Source organism: Schistocerca piceifrons, chromosome 4, assembly GCF_021461385.2.
Source record: "Schistocerca piceifrons isolate TAMUIC-IGC-003096 chromosome 4, iqSchPice1.1, whole genome shotgun sequence".
Lineage (NCBI taxonomy): Eukaryota > Metazoa > Arthropoda > Insecta > Orthoptera > Acrididae > Schistocerca > Schistocerca piceifrons.
Window position 1 is genome coordinate 626632288 of NC_060141.1, and position 18297 is coordinate 626650584.

The window sequence follows — 18297 nt, forward strand, 5'->3', positions numbered from 1 at the left end:
ATCATTAAACAAAACATCATCGATATGGGCTTTTGGAGCCGAAGGCCCACTCGTGTACGCTTGATAACGGCACGACACAAAGCTTTACGCGTCGCCTGGGCCCGTCTATATCGAAATTGGGCTGTTAATGACTGGAAACATGTTGCCTGATCGGACGGGTCTTGCTTATTGTATCGAGCGGATGGACGAGCACGGGTATAGAAACAACCTCATGAATCCATGAACCCTGCATGTCAGCAGGGGACCGTTCAAGTTGGTGGAGGCTCTATAATGGTGTGGGGCGTGTGCACTTGGAGTGAAACGGGACCTCTCATACGTCTAGATACGATTCTGACAAATGACACGTACGTAAGCATCCTGTCTGATCACCTGCATCCTTTCATGTCCATTGTGCATTCCGACGAACTAGGGCAATTCCAGTCGGACAATGCAACACTCCATACGCCCACATTTGCAACAGAATGGCTCCAGGAGCACTGCTCAGAGTTAAAACAATTCCGACGGCCACGAATCTCCCCAGCCATGAACATTATTGAGCATATCTGGGATGCCTTGCAACGTACTATTCAGAAGGATCTTCACCCTCTCGTACTCTTACGTATTTATTGACAGCCCTGCAGGATACAGGGTGTCCATTCCCTCCAGCACTACTTCAGACATTAGTCGAGTCCATGCCAGCTGGTGTCGCGACACTTCAGCGTGCTCGCGGGGGCCCTACAAGATAGTAGGCGGGTGTACCAGTTTCTTTGGCCCTTCAGTGTAAAAGTGGGAACCAGCTTCCAGACTTGCTATATATATCCTCTACTGTCAGGTAACAATCGCTGCGGTGGATAAGAAGCACCTACCTATCATAGTGTAGGATAGATGAGTCATAAATAAGATGCGTGAAAAAGTGCCTCTTCATGTAAGACGTTTAAATTTGTTACTTCTGCACTACTAACTCTATGCGCAATAAATTTCGCAGACTGTAGCATGCCGCGAAATACGTCTACAAAATTACATCGTGCTACAACACACAGTTCAGGAGTTATGGTGTCATAAACACTGAGATGCGTGAGAAAAATGCTGCATTATATATGAAATTTTAATATATTTTTTTCTTTACTACAAGGCTCTCCGACCGTCTGTTCATCTTAAGGAAATTCCTGACACCTCGCAGCACTTTTGACAGCTTTCAACTGCGAAGTAGAAACCGCTGTACGTGAAAACGACAGCCGTCTATAGAGCTGTGAAGAACCATTGCCATAGAGACGTTTACAAAATCTCACTGTAAACATTGCGAAGCAGATGTGCCCAGCGTACAGAAACTGTCCGGGATTCTGTTCCTACACACTTGTACGTTTTACATATTTATTAGTAAAATCGTTTCCTAATTTCAAACGAGTTTTCGCGAATATATGGAAATTAATCTTTTTCAGTATTACACCACAAACACAGTTCATTATTTGTTTTCGATTGTAATAGAAGGCCGACCGGTGTGGCCAAAAGGTTCTGGGCGCTTCAGTCTGGAACCGCGCTACCGCTACGGTCGCCTCGGGCATGGATGTGTGTGATGTCCTTATGTTAGTTAGGTTTAAGTAGTTCTAAGTTCTAGGGGGCTGGTGACCTCAGATGTTAAGTCCCGTAGTGCTCAGAGCCATTTGAACTACTTTTCTAATAGAAAACTAGCAAAATGAGTGCCCGGATATTTGCCAGTTCTTATTTAGATAAAGCACTTAGCTAGAAATTTAAAAGTGAAGCAGCATACAGGGCACATATATAAAACCTTTTCTTCCCGTTCCTTACAATAAACACCAGTAACTTACATTCCCCCTACTTTACGTCGCAAAATAGCGCATCTGCCGAGTGCAACACTTGAAACACGAGCTGCTGCTGCACAAGGGCGGCTGTATGCAATATTCCTTCACATTTATCTAACGCTTTTGGCACGCCGTATTTCCTCGTCATTATTCTGCAATTACCGCTCCTTTTTGTAACCTAGTATCTCTCCCGTAGTCGTACAATTCCAGGAGAGACCTTTGCAGGGGTCTTTGCTTGCTGGAAATACGAAGAGGCAATAAGCACCAAATTGAGATATCTGAAATTGCTTGCTCGGAGACATGAAGCTGTAGTTATGGGCATATTACCGATACTCGACGCAGTGTGCTGGAGCGGTACAAACATATTGCAACGCATTCCTCGCTATAAGAAGAGCGCTTTGATAAATCAGAGTCTTGTGTGACATTGAAAGATGCTACACTCCTTATATCTTCTGCAATATCTCTTTCGTCGCGTATTCTATTCGCGTAGCATGCTAAGAGATAATATAATGGTAGTAAGCACATCATCAGGGAAGAAGTTTCTAAAGACTGTAATGGAAAACACAACCACATGTTCTTAGGTGTTTCTCAAAGATCTTAGCTGCGACAGTGCTAAATTAACGTTGTCTTCCGACTTTCCATACGTTCAACCGACGTCTAGCATACTAACAGTGTATGGCCACAGTCCCTTTCATCATAGCGATCTTTAGGCTACTTTTCCATTACAGCCGAATCAAGTTATCTATAGGCCTATACGCTGCATTGGAAATGAATTCTGAGGTTTATTCATATCAAATTCTGTTATACTGTAGAGACTGTAGGTTACTAAAGTGAAGAAACTATCAAATATGATTTGGGAAAATAGCAACAGCCGAATGTTGGTATTTCCAGTTTGCAGTAGAAATTGTATCCGTTATATACAGTTTGCGTGAAGCGAGCGAGGAACAATATGAGGTACGCCTTGTCTTTGATAGAAGAAATACTGAGATGTCATTCTGGACACTGCAGGCAGCATACTACTGAAATGGTGGAACACATTCTCTTTTTTGAATTGTTACGATATTTTTTGGAGACAACGAAGTACGTATGAGTGAAACATTATTTCTTAAGCATTTTGGGATATTTAGCAAAAAGCCGTAGTCTCCATAATGTGCGTTGGTACCATTCGTATTGCGTGACAAATCGTGACTGAATTCACTCAAACTATATCTTTTTTCATTGGAGGAGGACGTCATTTTGAATATTCTTACCGCGACGGCAGTCAGATTTATCTGAATTGTATTATTCTTAGTCAGAGCTTAATTACAAAACAGCAAGTGCAGTGGAAAAATGTAGAAATTTTCAACCGAGTTTTTAATGGTTGTGAGTCGAGGACTGGGAATTTTACTAACTGACGATATTGAGCTGGATAGCATTTATTAAAAAGTTCAGTTGCGGTAGGCACCATTGTCTTGGAGGCTACAGTGGAGATTTCCTCGCGGCTGCTGCGGGACCACCAACTGGGAAGGCAATGTGAGATCCGAACGATCCCCTCCAGTAACGGCCACAGACCCCTTACTGCCATCGGTGTAAGAACCATGGCCCACTTGTAATGTTAAAACCCTATAAACACGACAGGCAACATAAGATTAGGTAATTATGTATGAAAGGAATTCTGAAGCAATTCGTTCAAAATCTCGCATATGCAACATTAAGAAACCATTTAAAATTTACAAAATCCATATATTCTCTTGCAGTACTAGAATTTTTAAAACTGGCTTTATATACTACCTTTACTCAAGAGGTTAAATCTTACTCAGTTGTGAACACAAAGTCAAATTTCACCATTAATATCAGTGCTTGAGTTTACTTTGTAACAGTCTTTCACATTGAAATAAGGCAAGGGGATTCATTATTTATCCAGTTTATCCTCGTCGACGAAAATTACCCTACAAAGCAATTTACACCGCATTAATAACATATCACCACAGGACAACACACAAAACGGGATTACGACTTTAAAGGTGTGCTGTTAAACGCTGTGCTCTCTACATGTCAAAACAGCAACCGTTCAAACTAAGATAGCTCAGGGCCAGCATAACAGCGCTAGATATGTCTGGATACTACTTACGCTAGATAGCTAATCAGTACACCATCGTAAGAGAGTGAGGTGCACCACATCTAACTTCGAATTTACGGGCAGCGCTACTGCGCGCAGGAACATTTCTTACACTAGTATTCGTTATTTACGAGGCGTATTCGGAAAGTAAAGTCCGATTTGGCGCGAAATGGAAACCACTGAGAAAATCCGATAGAACTTTGCACAGATGTGATGGACATCATTAGTGTCTTTAGTGTGCCCGTCGATCGCTTCACGTCGCTCTTTTCAGTTCAGAGCGCAAAGTGATAACGTAGAAATGCCTAAAACAAAAGTGTCTCCCACCAAGTATATGGATCCGGTGAGGGATTTCGCCTGAAGCTATGCAGCCTACACAACATAAGTGTCTTGCTTTTCTTTCTTCAAGACAATTCTCAGACGCATTCTTCAGGGCTGCTGAGGACGCTCCTGCAGCGTTTACGATGGGAAGTGTTTGATTACCTACAATACAGCCGTTAATTGACTCCCTCGGTTGTTTATCTCTGCTCACATGAACCGCTGGCTACGAAAACAACATTTTTGCAGAAAGAACGAAAGGCAGACCAGCGTGGAGAAATGGCGGAAATTAGAGGCGGCTACTTTTTGTGATGAAGGTACGGGAAACTTTGTACAACGCCACGACAGATGTCTAAGTCGGAGCGGCGACTATTTAGAGAGGTTGCTGGAAGGTGTGGCTAACTGTTGCGAATAAAAACTTTTTGATATTCACACTGGTATCCATTTCGCGATCGATCGGGCCTTACTTTTCGAACAGCCTTCGTAACTAAGTACAGCACAGGAAACCAGCATCAGAAGGCCACACCGGTTGCGCTGTACACAAACTACAAAATCATCACCTGTTTGCTCACACTGTATTTGGCTTTGCAAATACCCTGTCTGGTATATTTGACCAGGACACACAAGGCGTGTAATACTTTCAGAGACACAGCCGCTAACGGCACAGACCTACCCTTTCATCGCGCATATGGCGCCGGAAAAGAGGTCTGAACCAGAATCGCAAATACAATCTTGCAGTACCAGCACACATGCGTGAAATCTGCAATCACGTTAAGCCACAAGTTGTAAAACGTCACCGTAGGAAACCCATAGCAATGAGCTCAGATAGAGAGAGAATGAACCACTCACGTCTTGCTGTGAGCCTCATGCCAGACCAACAATAATAGCAATACCATGTGACAGCGCCGGAACAACTTACGTGCGCCGCAGGCCGTCCTAGCTCGTGGCATCAGAAGCAGACAACACTGACCTTGTGCCGCTCCAGTAGATGGCGCACATGACCCACCACACAAAGACCGTGGTTAATTTGCAGCGTCTCCTGACCAGGTGCTTCCACAGAATTCCAGTCGTGGTCACTACAAATGGAATAACACCTTTTCGCTATTACAGATTGTCACTAAAAAAATCGTGAACTCTCGTCAAAACAGCGAAGTTAAGGAGCTCGCAGTATCAACAACGATAGAACAAAAGCCAACTGCACCTCAATCACAATTTCGCCGACCAGAACGTGCCTACACAAGACGACCACCAACAATGGCGACGACGTTAACTCAAATACTAAATAGCAAACCTAAGGTACGACACAAACCAATCAAACTCAACGTAAATGGTCTCCATTAAATAACCTGCTATCTGGTTTTTGCATCGACGACCCTGTCCACTATTGTAATACCATCTTTTATAGAGCCATCATCCCATAATTCAGACAAGTCATGTGGAATTCGCAGTAGAAAAAACTACAGGTCAACTATGTGCCCACAGACGCCAACCATTAACACTTCTCGCTATTATGCCCGAGCCACATAACACGAGTTCCGTGATGAACACTGAAACGTCTAACTCGCAGCATATCACAGGCCCGCCAGACAGCTCCACGCCTCGCCGTGCGCCGCTGTCTGCCACAGAGGGCGCTCACTCGACAGCCAAGAAGATAGCTGCCCATCAGTGCCCCTAAGTGCGGCGCCTGCCAAGCAGACGAGCGGATTCAAATCGCCGGAGCGGTGGACAACCTGCACAACTTTATGAAACATAATGAACTTACCATGACGCAATCATTACTGACTACGATCCCTGCAAGTCCTAATATGGTGCTGCACTTGAACAATTACAGCTTACTGGCATCCTCTATATGGTTAAAGCAAGCACATCCAGTTTCTGTAATAAGAGGCAAAGAATTAATTTTAGGTTTCATGCTCTAACAATAAGCGAAATAGAGCCTCTGTAAAACGAAAACACAGTATTTTATTCTTCTTTAACAAAAGTTAAAGAAGATGAAATCAAGACTGACAACACAGAGGTCATGGTGGTGTGACGAATTGTGGGTTATTAACGTCCTCTCATATGGCTTAAATTTTTCTGCGCATCAATGTCCATGCGAGCATAGGCAATGTGCCCGAAGCCGGCTACGGAAGTCTCTGCGCTTGGCTTCCTCCAGGCCACCATATATTGCTCTTTGCAAATAAATGCGGACATGCATGAGTTGGAGGTCACATCCCTCTCATTGGACTATCTCACAGAGATTCAAACGGAAGGCAGCTGCTCTTAACGCAAATTGTGAAATGAATTTTCTCGTAGGATTCAAAATATTTATTACGTATTTAATAAAAGAAACTTACAAGGACTCCCAAAATCTTACATTCCTTTCCTCAGTCAGTGAGTTTTATATTCCCTTCCTGCGACCCGTTAATGACGAGTCTAACTTTCATTGGTGTCACGTGAGTGAATGACGGGTACTTCTGCAGTTAAGTGCACTAAGATTGAATATCCCGCAGACAAATTACCAAACACTTGATGATGTTACGAGACACTACGGCGACGGGGATTTAACCCACGATATTGACAACTAGTCTAACGACGGCGGTACGCCATTAATTTTCCATCCCTAGGAAACCAAAATCGGGAAACAAACATTACGTCTACCTCAACGTTACTTTTAGAACGAGTCACACGTCCTGAGATTGAATGTGTTATCGCAGCAACTGTGGCAGACTGACACAAGTGTTGTAACTTATGCTACCTTCTTTTGTATATCATTTGTGCTTATGTTTTACCGTGAACGTCGCACGACACGTTACGTTTCCCCCTCACAATCTACCTCTCGTAGGTGATTTCTCTTCCAAAAGTAAAGACAAATCTGTTTTATATATTTTCTGAGTGGTTAGATAGTGATTTTTTCCTTTCTGTCTCGTGTCATTGTCTTCATCCACTGATACGTATTGCTACATCTCTGCATTAAGGCTCTAGAAAATTTTTCGTTGTAGCTTTATGCGCCTGTGAATACTGCGAAATCGACAAAAACATTGACTCCCTTACATCTATGTGGTTTCTGACTGCTGGGTAAACTCGTAATTTGTGACTGTCACTGCGCAGCGATACGGTCATATATAACTCAGTGTTAAGGTGTAGAACTGGGCTTACATAGTGCGAAGACATATAATGAAGACCCAAAGAAATCGGACACCTGTCTAACATCGTCTAGGGCCCCCACGAGTGCACAGAAGTGCCGCAGCACGACGTGGCATGGGCTAAACTAACGTCTGAAGTATAGCTTGAGGGAACTGACACCATGAATCCCGCAGGGCTGCTCACAAATCCGTAAGAGAACGAGGGGGTGGAGATCTCTTCCGAACAGCACGTTGCAAGACACCCAACATATCCTCAATAATGTTTATTCTGGGGACTTTCATGGCCATCGAAAGTCTATAAACTGAGAAGAGCATTCCTGGAGCCACTCTGTAGCAAATCTGGACATGTGGGGTGCCGCATTGTCCTGCTGTAATTGCCCGGATCCGTCGGAATGCACAATGGACATGAATGTAAGCAGGTGATTACGTACGCGTCGCTGTCAGACTCGTATTTAGACGTATCAAGGGTCCCACATCACTCCAACCGCGCACGCCCCACACCATTACAGAGCCTCCATCAACTTGAACAGTCTCCTGCTGACACGCAGGGTCCACGGATTCATGAGGTTGTCTCCATCCGCTCGATACAATTTGAAACGAGACTCGTCCGACCAGGCAACATGTTTCCAGTCATCAACAGCCCAATTTCGATATAGACGGGCCCAGGCGAGACGTAAAGCTTTGTGTCGTTCAGTCATCAAGGGTACACAACTGGTCCTCGGCTCCGAAAGCCCATATCGATGAAGTTTGATTGAATGGTTCGCACGCTGACAGTTGTTGATGACCCAGCACTGAAATCTGCAGCAATTTGCGGAAGCGTTGCACTTCTGTCACTTTGAACGATTCTCTTCAGTCGTCGTTGGCACCGTTCTTGCAGGATCATTTTCCGGCCGCAGCGATATCGGAGATTGATATTTTACAGGATTCCTGACATTCACGGTACACTCGTGAAACGATCTTACGGGATAATTCCCACTTCGTCGCTACTTCGGAGATGCTGTGTCTCATTGCTCGTGTGCCGGCTATAACAACATGTTCAAACTCACTTAAATCGAGATAACCTGTCATTGTGGCAGCAGTAACCAATCTGACAATTGCGTCAGACACTTGTCTTATATAGGCGTTGCCGACCGCAGCGGCATATTCTGCGTGTTCACATATCTCTGTATTTGAATACATAAAGCCTATACCAGTTTCCTTACTGCTCCAGTTTACATTGACCCGTTGGTTTAAAAGGCTCTGAGCACTATGGTACTTAACATCTTAGGTCATCAGTCCCCTAGAACTTAGAAGTACTTATACGTAACTAACGGAAGGACATCACACACATCCATGCCCGAGGCAGGATTCGAACCTGTGACCGTAGTAGTCGCGCGGTTCCGGACTGAAGCGCCTAGAGCCGCTCGGCCACCGAGGCCGGCTGACCTGTTGGTAACTTCTCACTTTCCACAAATAGCATGCCGCAATGTCACCATGTTCCTGCATGAATTACACGATTTCATATCAGCAAGGTGTAAGAATGAGCATGACGACGCTAGAACACATACAGAATTCTAGTATTTTCAGTGCTCAACAGTCGTTTGTATAAAAACGGAGAATTTTTGTTTTAGTAAAATCTTAGATTGTGGCTAACGAAGTGAAAAATAATTTTGTCGCCTGATTACGAGATAATGCCATTGAAATAGGTTTTAATAAAGAATATAATACATAAACCGCACAAACAGTCGATTTGTTGATGCGTCCGGCTGCGACTGTCTTTACTAGTGTTGCCGTCGTGAGGTATGAACTTTTGCAGCAGACGACATCACAATGCGGAGTTTCAATGACGACTTTCCTTACGCTTCTGTACTACGTGAGGTTTTCTTAAGACGACGCTGCTGCTGGATATGGAAATCCTGGTGCTGGCAAATGAAGGTGGCAAAAGGTGTCTTATACTCAATAAGACACTGCGAGCTACTATGCAATGGTCTAAGGAATTTCTTGGCCAGATCCAAATTCTTGTTTCCATCTGCGGAGTATACCTTCTACAACTACATCTACACTTGCGTAGTCACTATGCTACCCACAATAAAGATACTGGCAGAGAGTTCAATGAACCACCTTCAAGGTGTCTGTACCGTTCCACTCTCGAACGGTTCAAATGGTTCAAATGGCTCTGAGCACTATGGGACTCAACTGCTGAGGTCATTAGTCCCCTAGAACTTAGAACTAGTTAAACCTAAGTAACGTAAGGACATCACAAACATCCATGCCCGAGGCAGGATTCGAACCTGCGACCGTAGCGGTCTTGCGGTTCCAGACTGCAGCGCCTTTAACCGCACGGCCACTTCGGCCGGCTCACGAACGGTGAGCGGGACTTAAATTTATCTGTGCGAGCCCTAATTTCTCTTGTTTTATCGTAATGATAATTTCTCCCTTTGTAGATGGGTGCCAACAGAATGTTTTCGCAATCGGAGGAGAACATTGGTTATTGAAATTTCATGAGAAGATCCCGTCGCTACGAGAAACGCTTTGTTTTAATGATTGCCACTCCATTTAATCTATCATGTGTAGCCCTGTCTCCCCTAATTCGCGATAAGAAGTTGTCCATTACACACTCTGAGTTGTTACAGTTCTGCTTCTCCAACTAATTCATTCGACGATGACATAATTGCCAAGAATATTTTAAGAAGTGTGACAGTTCCAGAAGGCTTAAGAAGCTATCGATGGCCTGGCTCCATCGATGGGCCGGCTCTGTTTTGTCTGTGGGTACTGAAAGTAGTCACTTGCTAGTAGTCACTAAGTGTTTCCAGCATTGTCAAAGAATTGCCATGTTTGTGGTGACCTGTTCTAGAAATTCACAAAGCGCAAGGGAAACTAGGTAAGATTTGCAATATGTTCTTGTAATTGACTAGTGTTAATGGCTGAAACGTCGTAGTGATATGGTAATAGTGCAGCCATGTCCTTGGAAAACACGAGCAATTTACTTCATTTTGTCATACTAACAACATAAAGACTTGGGGTTGTTCAGCGATACCTTGAATGAGCCACATCGAATTCGTCTAACACACACATCAAAAAAAGTTTTGCATCACCCGGGTTCCCAGAACTCCTGAAGATAGAAATTGAATGTGGTTATTTAATTATAGACAAGCCCCTTTGACTGCTCACTAAACCCGCCCACTGATGTTAACAACCATGATGGAGCAGCGAACAGTTCCAGTCATTTCAACAAGGAAGGATGTACACGGCTCGTGTTGTCTGTAGTTCAATTATGCCTAGACGGTCAATACTGCGGTTCGATCGTGTCCGCATTGTTACTTTGTGCCAGAAAGGGGTCTCAACAAGGGAAGGGTCCAGGCGTCTCGGAGTGAACCAAAGCGATATTGTTCGGAAATGGAGGAGATACAGAGAGACGGGAACTGTCGATGACATGCCTCACTCAGGGCGCCCAAGGCCTACTACTGCAGTGTATGATCGTTACCTACGGATTATGGTTCTGAGGAACCCTGACAGCAACACCACCACGTTGAATAATGCGTTTCGTGCAGCCACAGGACGTCATGTTAGGACTCAAACAGTGCGCAGTAGGCTGCATGATATGCGACGTCACTCCAGACGTCGATGGCGAGGTCGATCTTTGAGCGCCGTACAGATGGGCCGAACAACATGCCGAAAGGACCGCTCAGGATTGGCATCACTTTATCTTCACCGATGAGTGTCGCATATGCCTTCAACCAGACAATCGTCGGAGATGTGTTTGGAGGCAACCCGGTCAGGCTGAGCGCATTAGACATACTGTCCAGCGAGTGCAGCAAGGTGGAGGTTCCCTGCTGTTTGAGGTAGCATTATGTGGGGCCGACGTACGCCGCAGGTGGTCATGGAACGATTGTACGATACGTGAATGTCATCCTCCGACCGATTGTGCAACCACATCGGCAGCACATTGGCGAGGCATTCGTCTTCATGGACGACAATTCGAGCCCCCATCGCGCACATCTTGTGAATGACTTCCTTTAGGATAACGACATCGCTCGTCTAGAGCGGCCAGCATGTTCTCCACACATGAACCCTATTGAACATGGCTGGGATGGATTGAAAAGGGCTGTTTATGGACGACGTGACCCAGCAACCACTCTGAGGGATCTACACAGAATCGCCGTTGAGGAGTGGGACAATTTGGACCAACAGTGCCTTGATGAACTTGTGGATAGTATGCCACGACTAATACAGGCATGCATCAGTGCAAGAGGACATGCTACTGGGCATTAGAGGTACCGGTGTGTACAGCAATCTGGACCACCACCTCTGAAAGTATCTCTATATGGTTGTACATTATGCAATGTGTGGTTTTCATGAGCAATAAAAAGGGCGGAAATGGTGTTTATGTTGATCTCTATTCCAAGTTTCTGTACAGGTTCCGGAGCTCTCGGAACCGTTGTGATGCAGAACTTTTTTTGATGTGTGTATAAGGTCTAAGCAGCCCATTACGAACAAAATTTAAGTTCTCAATAGTTTGTAAGAGGTTTCACAATTAGTTAGATAGTTTTTATTGAAAGTCCTAAGGAGTCGACATTTCTTCTTTTATGCGTTTTGGTTTCGAATACATGTTATTCAGTTTCAGATTCCAACAATGAACTATTAAAAATAATAAAAAAATGAAATTTATTGACACTTTATTAGATGTGTATAGTATTTAACAGCCCGTTCACGGAAATTTTGTGGCCGAATGAAGGAAGCCAATCCCCTTGATTGCGCCAAAGACATATGTTTTAATTTTTTAAACATTTCATTAACAGTGAATATTTATGTCTTCTGTGCCTACCAAATGGAAATTCAAAAGAAAATGTTCAAGTACAGAGACAATGAAATATTTAATACAATAGCCAAGGATTGTATTATGTACTAGCTTAGCGTCCACCGTTTCACTCGTGTAGAATACATCACTGCAGAGAGTTCTTAGTTTTTATCTAATCGAATTGTTATGTTGTTCACGAATTGCAACACCTTCAGAGCTTTTCACGCTACTTAAGGCTATATAAGCATGGTCTTTTCCGAAAGCACTTATAATCTAAAGGCGATTCTGTTACCTGGAGCCCATGCCTTTTGTTGTCTTATGGAGATATTTCTATAACAACTTTCATCCCCTAACAAATATTCCTTTACATCTGACCGAGAAGTGAAATGCCTATCTTGATAACTCAGCTTCAAAATTTTTTTAATGTGATGAAATATTTTGTTAAAAATTTTCATCGCCTATTGCACTACTTTAGGGGTTGAAATTCCAGAAATACTGAGACACGTATTTTTGTTATTTCTAACTCTGAAGTCAAACACCAGTTGCCACAGATAAAGCCTTAAAAATCCTTTAGTAGTTCTTTAGTAATTACTTATTTTCAAAAAAAACTTTCACTCACTATCTCACCCCCTCCCCCTAGTGGTTCAATTTCAAAACGTTGTAAAACACATATTGTTTATTTTGCGACTCAGAAACCAAATACCAGTTTTCGTAGTTCTAGCTTCAAAATTCCCTTGGAAGTGGAATTTCTAAAAGTCGCTTCTGAAACGACGCCTACAGTATAAGATTCACACATCCTCCAAATTTCAAGTTTCTGCCCGTAGTGGTTTGGGCTGGGCCATGGTGAGTCAGTCAGTCAGTCAGGACATGGCCTGTTATTTCTTTAGGTGGCCCATCGACAACAATCTTCCCATAAAATGAGGCACTACTCTGACTTCGCACTCGACCTCCACAAGGTGCTGACGGCAGCTGGTTTGGCGACTGCTGCAGGTGTTCTCCAAGCCGACGCTGCCGGTCGACCTGGAGATCCTGGTGCTGACGCCGCTGCAGGTGGCCGAGGGCGGCTCGGCGCCGGTGACGACGCGCAACGTGGACGTGGTGCTGGACTTTCCCAAGTACGGCGTGCGCGACACGGGCGTGCTCTTCTTCGTGGTGGAGCCGCCCAGGCACGGCCGCCTGGAAGTGGACCGCCAGCCGCACGGCCAGGGCCAGCAGTCGCAGTCGCCGGCGCAGGCGCCGCTCGCCTTCACGCTGCTCGACATGACCAAGGACAAGGTGCGTGCCGCCTCCGTAGCACGCTGCAGCGAACGTGGCGAGTACACCGCTCAAAACATTAGCCAGCCCTAAGACACTAGTACGGCAACGACCTGGCCGCAGTGGCTACACCGGTTCCCGTGAGATCACCGAAGTTAAGTGCTGTCGGGCGTGGTCGGCATTTGGATGGGTGACCATCGAAGCCGCCATGCACTGTTGCCATTTTTCGGGATGCACTCAGCCTCGTGATGCCAATTGAGGAGCTACTCGATCGAATGGTAGAGGCTTCCGTCAAGAATATCATCATAACGACTGGGAGAGCGGTGGGCTGACCCCACGCCTCTCCTATCCGCATCCTTCCCCTAAGGATGACAAGGCGGTCGGATGGTCCCGGTAGGCCACTCGTGGCCTGAAGACGGACTGCTAAGACACTAGTACCGTCCCTAGAGGCTGTAATTATTTCAATTCGACTAGTACAGACAGTCCATGAATCCCTTCGGGTATTTTTAATTATTCATTGCTGTTACATCTGAATTTGACCACTTCTGATTCTGAGGTAGATTGTTACATTCTGCATCTCGCATATTTCTTTCAATACTATATTTTATCTTTATAAATAAAAATTTTAAATTCGTTTATTAAAATCTTAAATCACCCAAAGTTCTTCACCGATTGCTTTGAAATTTTGACAACAACGTTGCATTTGCATAACGCGAGTTTTTATATACCTCCTTTTAATATACAAGGTATATAAATAAAAAGTAATACGTAAAGGGGAAACGTTATTACATATGAACAGATACTGACTGTATATTTTTATTACATGTTGTTGTTGTTGTGGTGGTCTTCAGTTTAGTGACAGGTTTGATGTAGCTCTCTATCTCCATGCTACTCTACCCTGTGCAAGCTTCTTCATCTCCCAGTACCTGCAGCAACCTACATCCTTCTGAATCTGTTTAGTGTATTCATCTCTTGGTCTCCCTCTACGATTTTTACCCTCCACGCCGCCCTCCAATACTAAATTGGTGATCCCTTGATGCCTCAGAACATGTCCTACCAACCGATCCCTTCTTCTGGTCAAGTTGTGCCACAAACTCCTCTTCTCCCCAATTATATTCAGTACCTCTTCATTAGTTATGTGATCTACCCATCTAATCTTCAGCATTCTTCTGTAGCACCACATTTCAAAAGCTTCTATTCTCTTCTTCTCCAAACTTTTTATCGTCCATTTTTCACTTCCATACGTGCCTACACTCCATACAAATACTTTCAGAAATGACTTCCTGACACTTAAATCTATACTCAATGTTAACAAATTTCTCTTCTTCAGAAACGCTTTCCTTGCCGTTGCCAGTCTACATTTTATATCCTCTCTACTTCGACCATCATCAGTTATATTGCTCCCCAAATAGCAAAACTCCTTTACTACTTTAAGTGTCTCATTTCCTAATGTAATTCCCTCAGCATCACCCGAGTTAACTTGACTACATTCCATTATCCTCGTTTTGATTTTGCTGTTGTTCATCTTATATCCTCCTTTGAAGACACTGTCCATTCCGTTCAACTGCCCTTCCAAGTCCTTTGCTGTCTCTGACAGAATTACAATGTCATCGGCGAACCTTAAAGTTTTTATTTCTTCTCCATGGATTTTAATACCTACTCCGAATTTTTCTTTTGTTTTCTTTACTGCATGCTCAATACATAGATTGAATAACATCGGGGATAGGCTACAACCCTGTCTCACTCCCTTCGCAACCACTACTTCCCTTTCATGTCCCTCGACATGTGGGCTATATCTTCTTAATATAAGAAACGTTGTCAGCTAACAGGAAAGTTGTATTGTGCCTTATCGGCTTATGATTACAATATTACTACAGAGACCGAACTTGCAATAACAATAAACAAAGCGCAATGTCAGTGGGTGAGGGGGTGGTGGGACATAAAAGGTGGAAAAGGAGGAAACGCACAGTGGCAGGGGGAAGAAGGCAAGAGGGAGTGAGAACGAGAAGATGGACTTACTCTGACGGAAAAAGAGTCCAATACCAAGACGTAACTAATGTAGAATATTGAACTCTCGCGAATACATTTCCCTAGGTAACATATTTAAGTGATTAAAGTTTTAGCACCACATGTTAATGTAAGCACGAGAAAAGCCAATGCAAATGTGAAGTGCCAGTACATTAATATCTGGCGCAACCACCAGAATCTTGAATACAAGCATGCAAACATTGTACAGGGCCGCATTTGAGTTTGTGCAATGGAGTTCCATACCTGTTGCACTTGCAGGGACCGTTCATCTTGGTTTTGGATGACGCTGAAGTTGTCGTCCGATATGGGCTCGATTGGAGACAGATCAGGTGATCGAGCAGGCCGTCAACATGTCGACACACTGTAGAGCATGTTGGTTTACAACAGCGGTATGTGGACTGGCGTTATCCTGTTGGAAAGCATCCCATAGAATGCTGTTCATGAATGGTAGCACATCAAGTCGAATCGCCAGACTGACGTATAATTTTGCGTTCAAGGTGTGTGGGATAGTCAACAGAGTGCTCCTGCGGTCATACGAAATCGACACCAGACCATAACTCCAGGTGTAGGTCCACTGTGTCCAGCACGCAGACAGGTTGGTCGCAGGCCCTCAGCTGGCCTCCTCTTAAGCAACACACGGCCTTCACTGGTACCGAAACACAACCAGATTTTATCAGAAAACACAACTGACCTTCACCCTGTGTACCAAGTATTTTTCGCTTTTCAGCACTAAGTCGCAAATGGCTGTGTTCTCGGGTTAGTGTAATGCACGGCATTGGGCTACTGGTTCGGAGCTCTCCTCGAAGTAATCGATTTGTAACTGTTCGATGTGTCACTGTGGTTCCAACGGCGGCTCAGTTTGCTGCTGCACGTGCATTACGACGCGCAGAGTCATCCGCCGAACACGATGGTCTTCCCTCTCGGTAGTGTCACTTGGCCGTCAGGAGCCCGCTCTTCTTGCAACCGTACATTCCTGTGACCACCTCCTCCAGTAGTCATTACAAGGGCTACGTTTCTGTCAAGTCTTCCTTCAATATCGCAGAAGGTATATCCAGCTCTTCGTACCCCTATTACACAGCTTCCTTCAACCTCTGGTGCCTTCGCCGTATTAAAGGCACTCTTGTCTATCATCAACTTACCACGACCTATCTCATAGGTAGCTGATGCTCACGACATTTCAGTGCGTATTTAAAGTAAACCTTATACGCATCCTCATTGTGGAGCTATTAGCGCCACTCTTTGCAACTGGTGCGAAATTTTAATAGGCATCATCTTTCACGCCTGCCAACTACCGTTCATGTCGCACAACTCCTTCGTGCTGTTGCGAATTTGTCTACCGTCACTGTATTTATGCATAGAGTAAAACACAGCATGTCATGCAACTTTACTTCATTCATAAATAAGTTTTGCAGCAACGCAGCAGATGACTCAGCTGTCAGTTTTCTGCTTTCCATAAGTCAAACATACATGCGAACACAGTTCTCTGCGCGGTAGGGCGAAAAATTCGTTTCAATTATTTCAAATTATACAGAAGACCGATAAACAAATCCTCCACTAGATAGAAAGGTATTTAGAACTAAATAAAGAGCATAAAGTCATGGTCACACCTTTTTTTAATGAGATTCAGAAATTGCTTGCTGATGAATACACAAAAATTCGGATTACCTCTAAAGATATTTGAGGGGCGCTTTTCGAAATGCAAAAACATTTTCAGACTTCCAGTTTCTGCTTCACTGAGATTACCAGTCACGATTCACACTTTTAATTCATTATAAATTCTTCGAATAATGGAGAGTGAGTGAGTAACTCAGTTTTATTTCATTAAAAATTGTTCGAACAATGGAGAGGGAGTTACTCATCTTCGAAGTATCCCATAAATGTAAGCAATAACGAAAAGACAGCCATCTACATCTACATGATTACTCTGCTATTCACAATAAAGTGCCTGCCAGAGGGTTCAATGAACCACCTTCAAGCAGGTCTCTCTACCGTTCCACTCTCGATCGGCACGCGGGAAAAACGACCACTTAAATTTTTCTGTGCGAGCCCTGATTTCTCTTATTTTATCGTGATGATCACTTCTCCCTATGTAGGTGGGTGCCAACAGAATATTTTCGCAATCGGAGGAGAAAACTGGTGATTGAAATTTCATGAGAAGATCTCTTAGCAACGAAAAACGCTTTTGTTTTAATAATTGCCACTCTAATTCACGTATCATGTCTGTGAAACTATCTCCCCTATTTCATAATAATACAAAACGAGCTGCCCTTCTTTGTACTTTTTCGATGTCACCCGTCAGCCCCACCTGATGCGGATCCCACACTGCACAGCAATACTCCAGAACAGGGCGGACAAGCGTCGTGCAAGCAGTCTCTTTAGTAGACCTGTTGCTCCTTCTAAGTGTTCTGCCAATGAATCGCAGTCTTTGGTTTGCTCTACCCACAATGTTATCTATGTGATCGTTCCAATTTAGGTTATTCGTAATTGTAATCCCTAAGTATTTAGTTGAATTGACAGCCTTCAAATTTGTGTGACTTTTCGCGTAATCGAAATTTAGCTGATTTCTTTTAGTACTCATGTGAATAACTTCACACTTTTCTTTATTGCGAATGAGGCTGTGATGCGAGACAATGTTTTTAACCTACAGTTTTGCTGCAGTCGTTTCACAGCAACTTCATAGTGAATCCAAAATATGTGTTTCATTTTTTATGCTTCAAGTAAAACGTTTTCCGAAAAAGTACTTCGGCAACTTTGCTTCTTTTACATATGGTACGTTCTTTCAGCATCGCAGCAAACGACTCAGTTTCCAGCTTTGTGCATTCCTTGAATTAAATTTAAATCTGGACACGATTATTTGCGTGGTATGGCAAAGAAGTCTGCCATAAAAGAATTCTGTTAGTG

General features: G+C 43.9%; 1 protein-coding gene across 1 annotated transcript in view; it reads left to right on the forward strand.

Moving 5' to 3' along the window:
- The window catches only part of LOC124796073 (chondroitin sulfate proteoglycan 4), a 543527-nt gene that overhangs the window by 141455 nt on the left and 383775 nt on the right, over positions 1-18297 (forward strand). The window contains exon 6 of the mRNA XM_047260159.1: positions 13105-13389. Within this exon, the coding sequence (XP_047116115.1) occupies positions 13105-13389 (285 nt within the window). The remainder of the gene's footprint in view (positions 1-13104; positions 13390-18297) is intronic.